The sequence below is a fragment of the Gymnoscopelus braueri genome (genome assembly GCF_963280865.1).
Source record: "Gymnoscopelus braueri genome assembly, chromosome: 22".
Lineage (NCBI taxonomy): Eukaryota > Metazoa > Chordata > Actinopteri > Myctophiformes > Myctophidae > Gymnoscopelus > Gymnoscopelus braueri.
The window spans coordinates 15,870,774-15,890,908 of NC_137624.1; the positions used below are offsets into that span (position 1 = coordinate 15,870,774).

A 20,135-nucleotide genomic window follows, 5' to 3' on the forward strand; every position below is an offset into this window, starting at 1 on the left:
ATGCACTTTACTTACAAAGAAGTGTCAATGACCGGAGTCTGCTACGCATACCTGTGGATTTGAGAGGGGGTACTACTGTGCTATGGAAAGTGGAGATTTTTGGGTGCTGGGCTGTGCGTGGCTGTGCAAGGCCATAGGTGTGGTGTGGTGTGGTGCTGGGCTGCTATGTGGAAACCCAGCGTAAGGTTATGTCTCACATCAACATCTCGACAGAGAGATCGGGGAAGGGAGAAGCAGCATTTACACTTTAAAATCGTGTTAATTAAACTCTGAGAGTGGGACTCAAATGACCCTACTGTTTAGCAAGCCATTTGAAACCATTTTACATTCATTAAACTAAATTAACATGAACTTTTCCTGTTTAGTTTTAGCTTAGTGTAAATTAGAGGATGCAAAAATAACTAAAGCTTTGAAAGACTTCATGGCTGGTAAAGTCAAGATGACAACAGTGTGGGAGGCAAACAAGTAACTTAGTTAAAGATGATTGAGATTTCTAATTGAAACGCTGTATCGATATGAAAATTATATATTCCAGTGGTCTATCCGGATTTATATACTGTCTTGCAAACACAGTTCTCAGTTGTCTTGGGAAGGGATACATCCTTCCTCACAGATTTCAACTGTTAAATAGCCTAAGGTTCATCCTAAATTGTTTTCTAGTGCCATGAAAAAGTAAGTACACCCCCTGGGAAGGTTGATCTGTTTTCACAAAATGGTATTGGTATTTAACATTTATTTTAAAATATTATTTGCAATGTAATCTAATCCAATAAATGCCACTTTAAGTCTGCACTTAAAAATACTTCACCACTATGAGATCATAAGTCATAAACTTTGATTGTTACATTTACGTGAAGGCATTGTTCACCAAAAAAAAGGAGGGGGAAAAAAAGGTTTACAGCCTATCCAATGAATAACAGATATAGCATTTGCTACAGGGGAGCAGAGGCAACAGGGAAGTGGCAAACTAATAAAGGCTATGCCTTCCATAACCCTTTACAATAGTCAGCCCAGAGCAAGCCTACTAGAACCTACACACTAGCACAATCAAAGGAGGAAAAGTGCAACAAAGTCATTAATGGGTAAAATGTAAGCATTCAGATTGTTCGCTGCAGGCAACCCATGTGATTGCTTTGTGGAGGCAGGGCCCAACATGAAATTTACATAGGGTTACAGAGTGAACAATCCTCTCTAGCACGCAGATCACTGATTACTTATTAATGAGTGGATGAGGAAAGTCTGTATGACTTCAAAGTAAACACGAGTGCGCAGGTCCATTGGAGCAAAGGGAGGGAGACAAGTGAGACAGAGAGACTGCTGTGGGTTTGTGTGTACTGTGTTCAACTTTGTATTATTTGTCCTCTGTGTTTTTGCTTCACACTGTTTGTTACTGTGCTATTACTGTATGTTTTAATTGTCTCCTGCTGAAGGGACTGCAGACGAAGATTAGCTACCGGTATAAGCCAACTCTGGTACTGTACATGAAATGGTAAATGTTTAACACTGTACATAATACTGTCTCTTACCAATGAATTTAAAAACAAAATAGATAAGAAGGAGAACAGTAGAGAGGTCTGGGATGAGAGATAAGTTTGTTTAGTATACAGAGATAGCAGCTAATCAGTGGCAAGACAAGTCTCATCAAATGAACAAGCACATCATTTGATATTAAGCTGTGACCAGATCTCAGTCTGTGCTTAAAATTTTGGATCGAACGAAAGACATACCAACCAACCGACCGACCGACCGACCGACAGAGTGGCTTAAAGGCGCTGACACACCAAGCTGACTTCCAAGAACTAACGGTGATGAACGGTGACTGATCAGATCGCATTGTGTTGCATCACTTCCCCGTAAAAAGTTGCGCTGGAACAAAAATGCAAAAACTACAGTTGACACAGTCAGCTGATGCCGCTGTTCTGTGCCTGCCTAAGAGGAAATAACTCTCTTGGATTGCTCATTATTTAGTTTGAAATGCAAATTTATAGAACAGTGGCAGGATGTTGACAGCGTAATGTCACGTACTGTCTGGTATTATGGTGTTCGCTGGCTCACGGATCACGAGTATGCGGTTTATAATTGACTCCAACATTAATGTTTCAAATTCCCAAGCAATTTTCATAGAGACTGGCAGTCGCACAGGTAAAGACTGCAAATCTATGAGATAAAATAATATCTATAATCAATAGATAAGCTATCACAAGCACACCCAGCCTATAGCCTATTTGAAACAAATATATTGTCAAGGTTGGCAAATATAGCATATTAGGCTCCATACTAAGCATACTACAGTTCAAACAGATATTTCTAACAAATCTCAAACAACCAAATACCATATAATACCCATAAGACCTCATGCATAAACTGTAACATGAATTCACCCACTTAACTGTGATCTGTAGTTTCAACTGTGAGCATTACAAGACAATATACAAAGTAAAAACAAACAATAGTCTCCACGGCGGGCATGATTCTGAAAATATGCACAGAGCAAGCTACATAAGTAGCATCGTAAAATATAGAATCCCAATGAATCCACGGCGGTAACTGCTGCCACCACAGACATGATGGCACAATGCACACGTACAATTTCAACTCTAGGCTCGTTTAACCACTTGAACTCTAGCATCCCTATCCTGGGGTGAACATTCGACACAAATAGCAGATCTAAAAGCTCACAACACGTTAAGCTTGTAGATCAGCTAATTTTGGCGAGGAGATTCGGTGTAGAGGGAAATACTAGCGGACCAAGTATAGAGCCCTAGCTGGGGCACTCCGGTCAACTAAGTATAGGGCTCACAAAACAACATTTAGCCTGTCACGGATACAGGCGGTGACAACATGCATCATCGTCATCATGACAGGGGAAACAATAGCCAAGCTCACAGAGTCATGTAATTAAATTATCAAATTATGATGACGATAATGATGATAATTATTATTGTTATGTTTTAAATAACATGTTAACTCTATCCACTAGAATTCCAGTTTCCCTACATGACACCCTGTACTGGATTGGTATTCTCACGCCTACACAGAACACAAATGAATGTGAAGGAGGAACTAACCCGTTGACACGTTGTGTGCGTTCTGTCTTTTGTCGAGGCGATCACTGTGCCACAGTGGTGTAAAGTAACATTTACACAAGTACTGTACTTAAGTATAATTCTGAGGTATTTTTACTTTACTGGAGTATTTCCAAATTTCTGTACTTTTACTTCTACTCCACTACATCTCAGAGGCAAATATTGTGCTTTTACTCCACTACAACTAAATGAAAACTTAAGTTATAGTTACTTTGTAGATTTTGATTATTATTACAAAACATACATTAACCACTTCAACCCTATATACTGTACTGTACATTTTGGCCTGTAGCAGATCTACAAGCTGTCGCATCGCGACATATTGTGAGCTTGTAGATCTGCTATTTTCAAAAGCTTTGTAAAATGTGACATTCTGCATAATGAGAACTTTCTACTGCTGTTGTCCGCAGACTGTCATGTATGTGAATTCATCCTGTTATAGCATGGTCACGGCTAACAATGGAAATACAAAATAAATATATGTGACCTCTCGAGGAAGGGCCAACAAATGGACAAGAGAAGAGTGCAAGAAAGAGGTAAAGACAGAGAGAGGTAGAAAGGAGGGAAAGAGAAAGGTTAGACAACATAAAATGGGAGATAAACCATACAGATAGGTATGGAAATGGGAACCAGAAACATGCCTGTATCTCGGGGTGACCTTTACCAGGAACTGAATCATAGAGGAGTGCAGCCAAGATAATGCTAATGCAAATCTTTATTCCAACCTTTTCTCCTGCTGATATTTCAACCTGCGGACTATAATCAAACACAAGACACAAGACTGTTAAAACTGAAATGCGTTAAAGGAGCACTTCACCACCTTTCAACCAATTATGGTTGAAAGGTGAACAAACAGGTGAACACACACTTACTGTATGTTGTTGTGTGTTGAACACACATTATCATCAACCTGCTTTAATTTACTACACTATCTTGACGGATCACATTTTAAATCCTACAAAGTTAGTAGAATCTTATTTCAAAGCCAATAGAAAGTCATGTTGGCCTATTGATGATGAATTGGGAATAATGGAAAATTCATAAGTTCAGTAACAGAACCTCCCTTCTTTACCCCTATCCCCCCCTTTTTTCCGTACTCTGTACATATAGTGTTTTATATTTGTGATGATATAGATTTTTTTCCTGTTATTTTCATGTTGATGAATTGAATACATACTGTAGGACCCCAATGGAAACAAGACTGCAAGGACTTTTTTGGTGTTATCCTTTTAGACCAAGTGTTTGACTGTACTCGTGCTATTTTAAATTTCTGTCTAATACAATATTCAATCAATCAATCAGCAGCTTTCATCCTGCACAGTTTGTGTTGGATGATCTAGCTGTGGGCAGTGCTGAGGGGGCAGGAGTGTGTATGACCACACATCACAGCTCCTATACCTGCTTGTTATCCATCACATCAGACTCTGATACCCTAGCAGGCCTTTACCCGTAATTATGAGCCCCTAAAAAATACATATGTTGGTACAGATTGATATAAACAATAATATAAATTGTTGATTGTTACAGGTCTCATGCCTCTGTGACTGTCACAGAGGGGTTTGTGGAGCTGATTTATAGTTTTTCTCAATCGCATGGATGCATTTCCTGAAACTCTAACCTCATTCTCAAAAGTCTAAGTGCAATCCCCAGAACAATAAAAGCATTTCTCATAACATGTAGTACCATCCATGCAAAACAAACATATCAAAATGATAACCCACATGCGTCAAAAGACATTAAGTCAGTCAAACCACTACAACAATGACCCCAAATGCATAGTATAGCACCTTCTGATCATTGTGTAACCCTGACACTCAAAATGCATTACATATTTGCATCAAAACTGGACAGATTGTTTAAGTAGTGTTGCTGTCAATGTAAAATAAATAATAAAACATTACGAAATCCTGGACACACAATATATACAGTAGTATGGTTGTTTTATTTTTTATTTTATTTATTTTCACTGCTGCTCAACCAATCACCCATCTGGGAACAAACAGTTCAGCCAACAAGTGCTACTTGACACTCAATGGCCATTCATTCTCTCCTCCCTATCTATCTGTAATATAACCCTTTTCCTTCTGCACCACCATCATGCACTGGAACACCTCTTGCACTGTCCCAAGTGACACCTGACGTGTATTTGTCAGTATTGTGTTCACAATTTACACTTGTGAGATGGAATTGACAGCATGTGCTCTCCGTTACGCTTCAATTGTGTGAAGGGAATTACTCACTCCAATAACCAATCATGCTGGCCTTATCTTTTGTACAAACACAATGCTCATTGTACATACTGTAGTATTTTGCATGCAATGATTTACCCAATGAACAACTGTGTCAATTCAAATGGAAAATGTACATAGCCAGATGAGGGAAGAAAACAAGTCAGTTTTGACTGGAATGTCAAAGAGGAATGAGAATTGCATCTACACTATGACAACTGTGTTTAGTGTTTTGCATTCTGTATGAACACAATGAGAAGTAAAATAGTGTATTTGCCAATTGCCTAATGGTGTGGGGTTACAGTACAAGTGAGAAACCAGTACAAGTGAGAAAAACGTTACAGGGACGCCCGTTTTTGTCCTGCGCCTGGCCCCCCGAGGGAAACGAATTTGAGATTTGACAGGGCACTGGCAGCAGGCTTGGCAGTGCCATTAGGGGTGCATTACACCCTTTGTGTCTAATTTTAGTTTTATTTGTGCGGGTTTAGCTGTCACAAAATCTGTACAATCATTTTGTGAAATAGCCCCCTGTACACATTGGCCCAAAATGGTCAACTGTAAGGATTTCATCTTGTGCAAGAATTATTTTTTCTCCTTTAGATTGCTACTATCAAATGAAAGGATATGGCAAAAACATTGAAACAGTGGCGCAATTCATTATCTCACAGCGAGCATTGTACTACAATAGCAACATGACATATTGTAAATCTTCTAGCCATGCAGCCCTTGAATGAAATCCACAGTTTTCATGGCCTGACACGTTCAACTAATAAAGCTGGGACCAATAAAAGAAGTGTGAGTGCCGTATGAAGACTATAATATATATACACACACCTTAGCACACTGCCAGATATTAGTAGTTCATTTGCATTCATCAGCAATACTGCCCCTAGGGGATCTACCGTATGAAAACACGTAGAATTGTTTAGTCCAAATTACAATACAGCTGGGGCTATTTATCTTTTGAAACGGCTGTTAATTTGTTCAGGATGAAATGGTGTTTTCATTTGCATGTTGAATGAGTAACTGGATAGCCCCGTTCCAACCTGTTATACCATACTCTCCATGGCTAATGAGACAAGGAGCAGGATAATGCTCATTCCAGTGTTAGCATGACAAACACGCTATGAACGGCATGCCACAAAGCCATGAATCCCAGTCAGTGGCTGGTGTTTGTCAGTACTAAGTTTTGTGTGTGTGTGTGTGTGTGTGTGTGTGTGTGTGTGTGTGTGTGTGTGGGTGGGTGGGCGGGCGGGCGGGCGGGCGGGCGGGCGGGCGTGTGTGGGGGGGGATCTCCAATTAGGCCAATTCACCATCACTCCCTTTGGGGTTTGAGTGATGTTTAACATCACAAAGCATTGTGAAGCGATGCTGACTGACTACTACTGATAGTCCTGAGAGTGCTAAATGGACAATATGACTTGACTCGAGACAATCTGTATTTCACTATACAGTCCAACACAAATACTGTAGTTTTAAGCGAGAAAAATGCCGTGCAGTTGCTACATTTTGATCAATTTCACATTTAGTTTAAAAGTCTGGAGTTATAGGGAAGTCTGTCATTTTAACTATTCCCAGCTGTCAAAGGACATGTTGATTCCTACAGTACAGTATGCATGTACTATACGTATACTGTATGTTGTGTGGAGGTTCACCTCGAGTATGAATACACAAGATAAATGTTTTGTGCTGATGAAACATTTTGTGGTTAATTGTGATTAATTTCATAAATAATGATGCAAACACTTGTCGAGTGACTTTTGCAGTAATAATATTTTCACCACTTGTATGCATTTAAAATAAGTAACCTCACAACTAGGCCTGCAGGAGTAGGATTCAAGAAGTGACTTGAAAATATTTTGTAATGCAATGAACCATGCTCTGTCGTTTTGTTCCTTTGTTAAATGTGGGCAAGTAAAGCCCTTTGAGACAAGAATCTCACACATGGGGTGGCAGCGGCTCAGGAGCGGCTGCTTGAGATTCCGAAGGTTCCCAGTTCGATCCCTGGCTATTCCTGGCTTAAGGCCTTTGCAGACAGGGTGCGATTAGTCAATCAGTTTTTACCGCATGCGAAAAGACGCACGAATCAAACTGGGTTCAATTGGAGAGAAAAAAACGCATCGCCGCATCGCATCGCCGCACGGTAAATTCGGAGCCGGTGTGCATGAGGTCATTGAGAACCATGTGTTCATTTAAAAAATTATATTGTCCGTTTTTTCCATGCGAAAAGTCGCACCCTGTCTGCAAAGGCCTTTAGTGTCCTTGAGCAAGACACCTAAGCAAGCCCATTCTACCGTCAGTGTGTGAATGGGTGAATGTATTGCACAATAAAAGGCACTACTGTATATACATTTACCATTTTACTTAACATGTGTGTGCAGGTGATGTGTTTGCCGAACAATGTTGAAACTGCAGTTTATAAATTATGAAATGGTAATAATATTTTACCATTCTCATGTGTGAGAGGCATAAAAGCAGTTCTAAATCTGAGCTAACTCGGGGAACAATGAGAACAATCCATTCCAGTGAGCGGGTGAAGGTGAAATAAGGGAAACTGGTAAAATGCCTGAAGAGATTTTATAGAAACAGAGCATGCATCAGAGGGGCAAAAGGGACAAACCCACCAGCTAAGCACTTGGTGAAAAAGAGCGGTGAGTTTAATTAGATAATACTGCGTTTGCTTTTAATCCAGATAAATAATGTCAAATCACATGGACTAACCATTTTCAATTTATAATTCAAGCTGCCAAGATAAGATCCTCTAGGATGCATCCACACAACGCAATCAACAGAGAAAGCTATTTGTCTTTCTCATTGGCCATGAGAACGGAAGAGGAAGCGCAGTTATAGGAAAAGATTGCAACCCTGAACGACAGTCACAAAGCTGAGTTGGCAGCCATGAGAGAAGATATGAAAAAGCTATTGATAGCACCACCTGGAGGAGAGAGATACAGCTGGAGTAGAGAGAGAGGGGGGCAAAGAGATTTGTGTAGAGGGAATAAAAGAGGGGGCCAGGTGCAGACACGAGGGGGACCCCACTCAACTAAATACATTATATGGGGTTTAAGTGGTTAAAGCCTGGCACCAGCAACACCTACTTCTTTAGCCTCATCGGACAGTCAGCAATCTTTTGCTGTTCCTAAGCATCCAGATATTGACATACAATGGATGACAACATGGATTGGACATGTGGATCGCTGTGATATTATTGTGTCTGTATGTCACACCTGATGAGAAATACTGGGCTTGGTGTTTGACTATAAATTAGGATGGTTCCAGAACTTCCAGGGTAGTGAAAGCTTCCACAGGACCTAAAGGAATTGATTGTTAACACTGTCAAGGTCACGTTTCCCAACGTGAATAGATAAGATATGGAAATAGAAAGATTGAGAATCGGATCATGAAGGTGCTGCGTACAACCAACGAGTGATCAGCAGGGATGCTTCACCACTAGATCCCAAAAAGGAACATCGGGACAACAGGGTTTTAGGTGTGTGTGTGCAGCCTGATCTCCAGAGATTACCGTAACATTGCACGGAACGAGTGCACTTCATTCCGTGGATAGTCGCCTCGGAACTCCCAAATTGCGTGCATATGTACGGCGAGTCCCACGGTGGGCGTAACCAGTCGCAACACGGAAAAACCCGGAAGCAGAGCAGTCCGCACAATAAAATTTACGATTCTGTGCCTATCGGTACATAACTCAAACGGCACTGAGTAGGCACAGGCGAATGTCCCACCGTTCAGGACGGCAACTCGGTCGCCTTAGCTCCCTCGGTGGTCCATCACGGGGTGACAATTCGCCTGTGACTGCGCGCCTCCGAAATGGTTTTGTCACAAAGGCAGCGCCGTACCATATGCACGCAATTCGGGAGTTCCGAGGCGGCTATCCACGGAATGAAGTGCACTCGTTCCGTGCAATGTTACGGTAATCTCTGGAGATCGGGTGTGTGTGTGTGTGTGTGTGTGTGTGTGTGTGTGTGTGTGTGTGTGTGTGTGTGTGTGTGTGTGTGTGTGTGTGTGTGTGTGTGTGTGTGTGTGTGTGTGTGTGTGTGTCTAGGCGGGGGGGGGCTTATTGTAATGAACTTCCTTATTTCCATATGGCCTTCCTTCTAGGCCATATGTTCACATATTATGTTCTATTCTTTTGTACTTATTGTCTCCGCCGGAGGCGGAGAGTATGTTTTCGCTTCATCCCGCCGTGTGTTCACCTCCCTCCTAGCCAAGCTAACATTGGTCAAGCTCCACGTGACACGTGTCAATATGTTGACACCAATGCCTTTGATTGGCTAGAGGGACGCATGACGAAATAAAATCCTATAAATAGGTGTGTCACTTCAAAAAGCCATTTATGTTTTTGAAGTGAGGTAAGACAGGATCAGTCAGTCTTGATTGGAACAGTACCTTCCAGTACAAATCACCCATCCGTGCGTGTGTGTGTCCCTCTGAGAACACCTAACATTGGTCAAGCAAAGGCGCAGAAGGCCAAAGCTAAGAAAGCATACTCATCTACAACAGTAACACAGAAGAGGACTATAGAGTTGAATTGATCCCACAACAAGGCCGAAGTCTTAATACTGTAACAATTGGCCACCTTGATCAAATACATTATGTAGCACTAGAGAAAACTGACATAGATCAAACACACCAATCAACTGCTGAAACTGTTCAAGACAATGAAGATGAAGAAGACAGACAAGCATTTGAACAAACCAGTCAATTACGAGGACTCCCATATGACACATTGCTTCAAGAAGATTTTTTTTTAGATGCAGACTCTACATATTCAGTCGCCCCTGCAGAACACCAAAAACCACACGCATTCTACCAAGACGACCCGTTCTACCAAGACGACCCGTGCTATTAAAATAGCACAGGTCTGCTGGCGGAGACTTGCATGTGCTCCGAGGAGCACATTTTCTAGTTTAATTATAATTCTTTTGTAATCACTTTCTATAATGAATCCCAATTCTCACCAATATTTGTTCACATTTGAACAAAAGTTGAGTGAGGGGAAAAGTATAGATCAAATTAAGACCAAATTTGGGCATGGATGACGTCATCGGCTAGCTTCTTTCAGAGCCAGTCTATTAAGAGTAAGTAAATAGTAGTCAAATCAAGCTGAAAACCTTGTCTAAATAGTCATATGTCACAGATACATCATAACATGCCACATGAAGGCCGAGATCCACATGAAGCCATGCTGTTATTGGATCCAGTCTTTTATAGTCTATGGTTTCTGTTTCTGCACTGTTCCATGCCTACAGTACAGCATGTATCTGTCTGTCTGTACGTGCATGCAAGAAGCAGTAGTTTGATATGTATATATTCTACTGAATTTCCCTCGGGTTTAAAAATATATATGGTCTATCTACATTCATGCCCATGTGTAGATGTCTGCACAAATGTGCACATGCCTGCGTATATATCCACTGGCTGAAATTAAAACCTTGTAATTGCATTTCAATGATTACATCACATTAGCTTCCATTTCTTTTAAATTTAGACAGAGACCTAATATAATTATCTTCCATTTAATTGTATTGGTATTAGCCTGGCTGCATAATCATTGAGGAGCAGGGGCGTAGCACCAAATTCTGGGCCCTGGGGAAAAATATTCACTGTTTTTTTTTTTTTTTTTTTTTTTTGGGGGGGGGGCCCCCTAGTAACTCAGTCCCACTTACACCCCCCCTGTGACGCCCCTGTTGAGGAGCAACACATTTTCACGAATAGGTGTCAGTTATTGCCGATCTGTCATTTTTTTTTCACACACACTAGTAGTACCTTAACCTCCCGTGGTCGAATCCCACCGCGGGTAAGACTTTTCTTTTCTCTCTCTCCGCGTAGTTTTTGTGAGGTTTGGGTTAGGTTTAGGCATAGTTTTGTCAACATGCGACGTCATATCAAAACGTGACGTTTCAGGGCTATTGACAGAGCGGCAAAATGTGACGCCTTGGGAGTGAGAACGGGTTGTGAGGAGAAATGTAGTTAGTGTATAGTAATAGTCCCACTTTATTCTTTATTTCTAGATAAACTTTATTTTGCCGCGCTACTCCTCCCACAGTTTTTCTTCCCCACACTCGTGCCATATATCAAAATGACCGGCTTCAATGGGAATCGTCCACCCAAATCGTCCACCCATCCACTTTAATGGGAAAATAAAAAAACTCGATTTCAAGTTTTTTTTTCTCAGAAACTGTTAGGGCTAGAGTTACAAGACTTGGAGGGGAGGTTCATAATTTAGTCCGAAATTATCAAAGAAATAATTACACCAGTCGGCTTCATGGTGGCGCTATAAAAGCCCCCTTTACGTTTTGGCCTATAACTCTTGAACCGTAGGTCGTAAAATAAAAAGGATGGATTTCCCAAAAATCGGTACACATGATCTCTGGACCCATGCGATAAACATATCCAAGCGTCATTTTGATAGTCCTTACCCTTCGTCCGTAATTGGCTTCCAAAGTTAGTGGGAGTGTGTTTGTCAGTACTAAGTATTGTGCGTGCGTGCGTGCGTGCGTGCGTGTGAGAGAGAGAGAAAGAGAAGGGAAAGAGAAAGACAGTGCCATGTTCTCTTCCTTTCTTTCTTTTCTATTATGTTTCAAGTGCTCTCTTTTGATCTCTAACTCTGTGCATAGCCTGTAAGCCTACATTTATTATTGTCAATGTACGGTGTGCCATATATCAAAATTACCGGCTTCAATGGGAATCGTGTGCTTGTATTTTGCTAAGAGATTAGTTACATAGTTTAATTGATATTAATGTATTAGTGCATTACATTTCCCCATCCACTTTAATGGGAAAATGAAAAAACGTTTTTTTTTCTCAGAAACTGTTAGGGCTAGAGTTACAAGACTTGGGAGTGGGCCCGTTTTACCAAAAACGCCAAAAATCACGAACAAAACGTCCGGTCAATCCTAAATTTGAATCACATGTCGAGGGTGGTTTATTCAACGAATCCCCAAAAGCATTTCCACTTTCATCCATAGGGGGCGCCACAAATGCACAAAATGTAACCGTTTGATGCAAAAACATGATTTTGGGGGGATCAATCCTCTCACAATGAAATACGAGTGATCTCAGGAGTGACGTGACTATACAATTGTGCCGTTACATTTGTGGGAGGGGCCTATTTCTTTAGTGGGAGGGGCCTATTTCCTAAAATCTAAACGCCACGTACCACGAACGCGGGATCCGATCTGCACCGAATTCGAATCGCACGTCACGTGGCCTTCGACGGTATTCCTCCAGGCGTATTCCTCGAGTCCCGGCGGCCGCGACCCGCGACCGGCGTCGGCGCAACCACACTTTGCAATTTCCCAGAATTGTGACGCGTCTAGTTCACACTTTGTAGTTCAAAGTATCTTATATAAGCATAGGTCCAAAAATTGCCTATTTGACTGTAAATGATACCAGTAACAGAGAGCACACCTTACTGTATACCATGGCCATATCCCAGAAGTGTAAGAATCATCACAATCCGATGCAGAGCCTTGTGGATTGAGATCAGAATACTGTAAATGTAATTACTGTTTATTTGCGAAGAGAATACTGTGTTTTTAGTGTTACTTCTGCACATATCTAGCCCCTGCATCTACAGTAATGGTCAGATTCTAACCTAGTGTCAAACAACTAATAGAAGAGATAAGGACCTACTATGCTTTCATTACAGCATGCAACATCTATTGATGTATGGTAACTTTTTCCCTGCCATTCCAGATACTGTAGATGTGTCCCTTTATCACCTGTTTACAAAGCTGCCACCCAATCGCCATGCAACAAACCAATGACATGCTGCACTTTGCTTTGTGTACTGTCACATCGTATTCTAGATATGCAAAGTTTTTTTCCTTTACCGAAATTAAGATATCAAAATGATCTACTACCCTTTCAATACAATCACATCTCACAAGTCTTGAAGCATCTGTTGCCCGTTATTCATCAGCAATTTCGGCTTGGATTATTTTCAAAAATAATATGGATATAACAAGCAATTATTTGTGATTAAGCTATCTGGATTTTTGCAAACGTGTGCCCACTGCCCACCACTGCAGTTGTTAAGAGAAGGAACTGATTATGATCTAGCTTTGCGTTGCAAAAAAAGAGCACATAACTATGCTGGAAAAGATGTAGTTGGGGAGAAACTAAACACAGGAAGCACATTCAGCACAGATCACAGGTGACAGAAGAACAGAAGCATGTGTAAAAGGAAAGGCTGTCCAGAGAGATTTTCAGTAGCCTTTTTTTCACAAGTTAAGACTATGGTGGAGGAAAGGAAGAGGAGGAGGGAGACATAGTAAGATGGAGAAGGGGGGTTACTCCAGGGAACATAAATAGATAATGATGCCTCTGCCACCAGGAGACTAGCAAACCCCAAGAGCATCTTATAAGCTAAGCTGTACTTAGATGCATGGGTACACACTACACTACACACACACACACACACACACACACACACACACACACACACACACACACACACACACACACACACACACACACACACACACACACACACACACACACACCGTACATTGACAATAATAAATGTAGGCTTACAGGCTATGCACAGAGTTAGAGATCAAAAGAGAGCACTTGAAACATAATAGAAAAGAAAGAAAGGAAGAGAACATGGCACTTTCTTTCTCTTTCCCTTCTCTTTCTCTCTCTCTCTCTCTCACACACTCACATGCACGCACGCACGCACACGCACACACACACACACACACACACAATACTTAGTACTGACAAACACCAGCCACTGGGATTCAGCTAAATAGTTGAAATCAAGCGGTTATAAACACCTGTAAAGGGTCTTTAAATGGTCTTATTATGAGGTCAACAGCAGTTTTAACAGGAGATCAAACATCAGTGTGGACACTGTTTGTGATTCTTAATCACTTTTAGGTTTAATTGTTTGGTTGCTGATTAGGTATTTTGGTTGAATTTTAAGTTAATGCGGACAAAAAGTCTGCATTTACAAAAAGCCAAAAATGGAAATATTGCCTTAAAAAGTTACAATTTACACACAAACTGTCAAATGAGATAAACACACACATCAAATACAAACACTTTATGGGAGTTCATCATCACTGGAGTGAGTGAAAAACCAATGAGGTCTTTTGGCAGATTTCCTGCTCACCCATGGTCGACAAATTGCCAAGACTCTCTGTCACAGCCCTACTTTGAGGCTGCTAACTGTCTGTTTCATATGCTGTGATTTAGATCTCATGCATAAAAGGTAGCCAAGCAGAAAATACAGATTCCTTACATCTTCTTTCGCATGACACAACATGATGACATCTCAGTCACTTTGTCTCATTCAAATTAATGCTCAGGGCTGAATGAATCAATAACAACCAGGGGTTGACACTAAGGTCTCAGAGGCCCTTGCCCGTCGGGCAAGTACAGGTCATTTTCAACTTGCCCACAGGTCTTGCCCACTTGCCCGAAAAGTAAATCGTCCTTTATAAAATGATAGGTTAAATTTGAATTACCATTCAATTAAACACTTATTTTTTTACTTTCTACTTGCGAATGGTGGGGTTGCACGATAAAAAATGTCATACCTCAATATGTATGCCAAATATCTAAATAGCTATGAATATGACTATGGGTTGAAGGTAGGGTAAGTGATATTTTTTGGTTAAAACAAAAAGGGTTTTGTTATGGGTTAAAGCTCTATATTCTGATAGTACTCATTGCTATAGTGTTTGTTCAGTAACAGGGGTCTCTCTGTCTCTCCAGCTCTTTGATAGACAGAAAATTAATTTCCAGTTAGGTGACACCATTTCAGCCAATCAGGAGAGAGTACCCATTTATCAGCTTCATTTTTATAATTTTCCAGTTCCAATTTTACATGCTCATTTCTTTGTGTTATCACTTCCAATTTCACTTGTTTAATCTGTATCCTGTCTGAGTTCTCTGTCCTGATTCGATAAAATTGGTATCCTGACTCGAAAAGGCATTTTCAGTTTAATAAAAAGAGCTGGAGAGACAACATGTGCACCTGCCCGTGGGGCAACCAGATAGCAAACTTCACCTGCCCTACCATTTTATTTACCTGCCCCGGGCAGGCGGGCAGGTGTTAGTGTCAATCCCTGACAACTGTGTCTGTGCTGATGTGGGACTGCCACAATTAAAACATCTCCCAGCTAGCCAATTTTGAACATGAGAAAAGCTTCTTCATTAACAATACAATACACATATTAGGGCATACTATCAAGTCAAAATAGGAATAGCTCTCCATGTTGTCATAGATGCAGCTGGGAAGAGGGCTTCTGACAGTTGAAGCCATTAAATACTGTTTCTCCTTAACACATCGGGTGCCAAACACGGTCTGAACCGTGTTTGCGCAGAGTAGCGGTCCGGTGCCGAACACGGTCCAGACCGTGAAATATGTCTTTTTGTTTTTTTCGTTTTTCTCCACACGGGCGGGGCTAGAGCAGCTCTGGGAGTACCCATTGTGATCTTGAGAAGGATAGGCCAGATAGATCACCGGAAACAAAAACATGGCTGCCATCCACTTCCTGTCTATTTCCTTCTTTAAAACACCTATATCTCCGAATCGGTTTCCGGTGGGGAAAACCGGTCATGCGCGATGCGCGATCCCCCCCCATTGTAACTCGCGAGTGAAATGTTATCGTTCCAGGCTGTAGCCAGGGTCATCGCGCAACATGAATGGATGTTTTTTTTTACATGGATTTGCTCCTCGTGGAGTCTAGAGCCTTAAACAGCAAAACGCAGTCAATGGGGAGAATGCTGGCACCCAACGTAAGTTGTTATGAAAAAATGCTGGCACCCAATGTGTTAATAGGGAAGTATAACAAACAAAGTTTGTTTTGTGAAATGTCCATAATCTCCATCTATCTCTACCTGTCTAACTTGTAAATCCCTGTCACAAACAACTTGTTTATAGAGTAGAGTAGAACAACTACATCATGAAACGTGCCACTGTGATGAATTGTTTCACAGCACCACTGAACAAATGGCAAACAAATGAGTACTTAGTCACTAAGTAAAAGCAGCTTTAACTTAAACCATCATTGTCACTAAACAAACCCACAAAACAATACTTGATAAAAGATAGAAAATACTATTGCACTGCATTAGAATGATTAAATAGACTGAGGCAGATTATTTTGACTGTTTGTCATTTTAGCTATTGCAGTGTTTTCCAAACTTTTCATGACAAGGCACACCAAGGGGCAAATCTCAAGGTACACTTGTATTCTTAGCTAAACTAGCCGATCGGTACACTCACAAAGCATTGCACACAAATTTCTCTATTGGGAAATGAGTGCGCACAAATTACTGATATCGTAAATGAAGTAGTAGTTGTATATATTGCAATAATAATGTGCAGTTGCCAGTTGTCACAAAATTCCAAGGCACATCTGGACTTGTCTCACGGCACTCTCTTTGGAAACCGCTGATATATGGCACCCCTGTAAATCCACAATTTTCACAAGAGAGAAACTAGAAAAACTAGAAAAGTGCGTTCCTCAGGGTGCAGGTCTCCACCAGACCGAGTTGCTTTCACAGGGCCCGCAAAATCTGGAAGGCAATCATAGTCAATTGGAATGGAATATGTGATAATGTGTACCAATTTGTGTGAGTTTTGGACGCACTGAGTAGCAGCAAATTTACACTAGATTGGATAGACCTTGATAAACAGCAGCTACTATGGATTCAATACTAAACATCCTGTCCTTGTATCAAGTTACCATCCCGCTCTGTTCTACCATCTTCAAGGTCAGATTAACCATCATTACTGTAAATTAGGTCTACTTAACAAGAACGTCCCAAGTGACTAATGTTTGACGTTTATCTAAATGTTTGTTACGTTATGATACTGTGTGTTGGATGTGGCAATGTTTTGCTTCTTGGCTACAGTAGCTCTTGTGCTGTTACCTCCGGACTTTCTTTCTCTTATTTGCACGAATACGTTTGATAATTTAGGCTGTATTCAAATTCCCCTAATTATATTCTACCACATCCCATTGCTGCAGGTCAGCGATGTTGTCATTGCAAATAGGATTGTTATGTAAACACTCTGCAGTCAGTGTTCTTGGTAATTAAGCCTGATGCTTTTCCAACATTTCCAACATTCTTTTGAGAGATATACCTTAATTAATTTATTTATCTATTTAGTTATGGTATTAGTGTCTTGTTCCAATGTACAAGATCTCATTTGGTCAGTCTGTCTTTTCATTAAAAAAAAACTTTTTCCGCTGATCTCAAACTAGAGACTGATGGCAATGTTTAAACAGAGGATTATAGTTGGAAAAAACAGTTTAAAAAACAATTCTGATTAATGAAGTGTTTACAATTCAAGTTCACTCTAGGATATTGACGGATTTTGCAGATAGGAAATCCTTATTACAAAGTATAGCTGTTCCACTTTTATGTCCAATATAACGTGAAATCACCCTACTATTGGGGGGGGGACATAAAAGGCGATAGCTCTTGCTGAAGTTATATGTCATATCCGCCCCACAATTTTTGTTTGGCAAACCAAAACAATATTTATATTTATACGTTCCAATGTTCAATGCCAAATACACAATTAAAACATTCATCACAATTATTAGCATGACAATTAATCTTCAACTAAAATGTCAAGACAGTGACAGCCCTACTAGTAAAGCTGGCAAACAAACACTGAAGGATAAGGATTCTATCCCTGCGTTGTCCTAAGTATAGATACTCACCTGAGAGTGAAAATCTGCACAGAAGTAAGAGCAGAAAGAGACAGAAATGCTGAGATGGTCTCTCTTTGCCGGATGGGTTTGGAAGGGACCATCACCACAAAGTTGTTGTCCAGTCTCAGCTCTGACAGTGGCTGGAAAAGCCTCACACTCCCAATACGCTGCATGGGTGTAGGCCCTGCAAAATAGCCCATGGGCCCCTGCTGCTCAGTGTGTATGGAGCTACCCTTCCGCGAGTCCTCTGAACTGCAGTCCCCGTTTTCCGAAGATTGCACCATGTAGTATAGCTCCACGGGAGTACCCTGGGCCTGCTCGGACACCCTCTGCCTGCCCGGTCTCACAGTGGGGGGGCTGAACCAGCTGGCCAGGGGCTCCAGTTCAGCCACGCACAGCCCCAGTTCACCTTTTAGCCTGCATGTGCCGCGCACTTCCTGTGTCTCGTGAAAGGCAAACATCCTGACACAGGGCAGCTTGTGGATGGCACTGTAATCATCCCAATCCCTTCCCGCAACATAGAACAACACCTGGACCTTGGGCCAGCTGGGGTGGACCCTCTCGCTGATGATGTAGGTATGGACCTTCCAGTTAAATGTGAAGAGAGAGGATGAAGGCGACGACGCAGAGGATGGCGATGGTGGCGACGCAAAGGATGGCACATTGAAGGGCCCTGGCGAGGTCTGTAAAAGGTCTAGAGGTAAAGGCTGCTGGACAGACAGGGGCCCATAGCTGGCATTAACAAAGGGCATCTGACGTGCCTGGTGAATGAAAAAGGACTCTGTGCGGGCCTGTAGGCTGGAGTTCCTCATCAGGTCTTGGTTGGCCTCCTGCAGGAAGAAGGCAGACTCAGCATTGATGATCTGGTAGCTGACAGGTAGGTAGATGGGCATGGGACCATACCTCTGCAGACCTTCTAGGATCACCCTGCCATCCACTGATGAAACTGAGAGGGGGAGAGAGAGAGAGAGAGAGAGAGAGAGAGAGAGAGAGAGAGAGAGAGAGAGAGAGAGAGAGAGAGAGAGAGAGAGAGAGAGAGAGAGAGAGAGAGAGATATGTTACATTTCTGCTGAAAATACCTTCAATGATTTTTTGACTTTTGGTATAATGCTCCATGAAGTACTCTTTAGAGGCCATACCAGTCTAAACACATCCAATCACAGCGTTGGCCATATAGTATGGTACATAAACATACATCATTTTGCTCTTAATTGCTCCATTTTTAGAGGTCACGGTTGCCGTACGATTATTTACATTTTGAGCTGTGTCATTAAAATTCCACTGAATATATCTGAGTAATGTGAACACTATTAAACAATTGCGCAGTTAATACCACATTAGAAAGTGTAGGAGCCGAACAGGACTTTCTGTATGTACCATAATGCCCTTGTCAGTGTGCTTTGTCACCCTCTACAGACTTGGAGGTGAGGAGATGATAAGAACCTGGCTCATAGCTTTTTAAAGGCCGTTTCAGTCGGGGGACTATTGACACGGGCGTTCTCGCTTGGATCAGTGAGAATCGCGCTGCGCCCCTCATGTACAGACACAAATGAGTAGCGTGGGAAAAAAGCTGACCACAATCCAGCATGAAATGAATTTCACGGGACCACGCTCACTTGCCTCTCCGCCCTTCAACTTCTCCGCGCATCCCAACTAATCGCCTGCCTCTCACTGAAAATGTATTACTAGGCGCGTCAAGCGCTCCCCGTCTGAAAGGGCCTTTATTCTGTTTTTTGTTGGCGCTGCCTTCTTATTATTTTTAGTTATACAGTATTCAAGTCTATTTATGTTTTCAAGCCTGGAACTAACGGAGATGGAATAAGCCTTTTCTGAGCTCAACTTTAACTTTTGGACATTCCTCATTTCCTTCTTTAACCTTTTTGCTGCTCCAAGCCAGTCAGTGCAAAAAGGTACTCTCAATCAACCACCTCAAGGACAAAACAGCTTCCTTTTTGGAGTACAATATGGATTCATGGATGAAATGATTAATTGATAGATTAATGGATAGATGGATTGATTCATGGATTGGAAGAAAAAATCCAGGGAGAGTGGTTGCGAACGCAGCGGAAGGAGGCGCGCCGAAGGCGCGCCTCCGCGCAAGTGGAGCTTACTATGAAACC

At 41.6% G+C, this 20,135-nt stretch overlaps 1 protein-coding gene across 1 annotated transcript in view; it reads right to left on the reverse strand.

Moving 5' to 3' along the window:
• LOC308078867 (transmembrane protein 132C-like) overlaps positions 1 to 20,135 on the reverse strand; it is a gene marked incomplete at both ends in the record, with an annotated part of 73,882 nt that overhangs the window by 41,304 nt on the left and 12,443 nt on the right. The window contains one exon of the mRNA XM_080420210.1: positions 18,025 to 18,961. Coding sequence (XP_080276336.1) covers positions 18,025 to 18,961 — 937 coding nt within the window. The remainder of the gene's footprint in view (positions 1 to 18,024; positions 18,962 to 20,135) is intronic.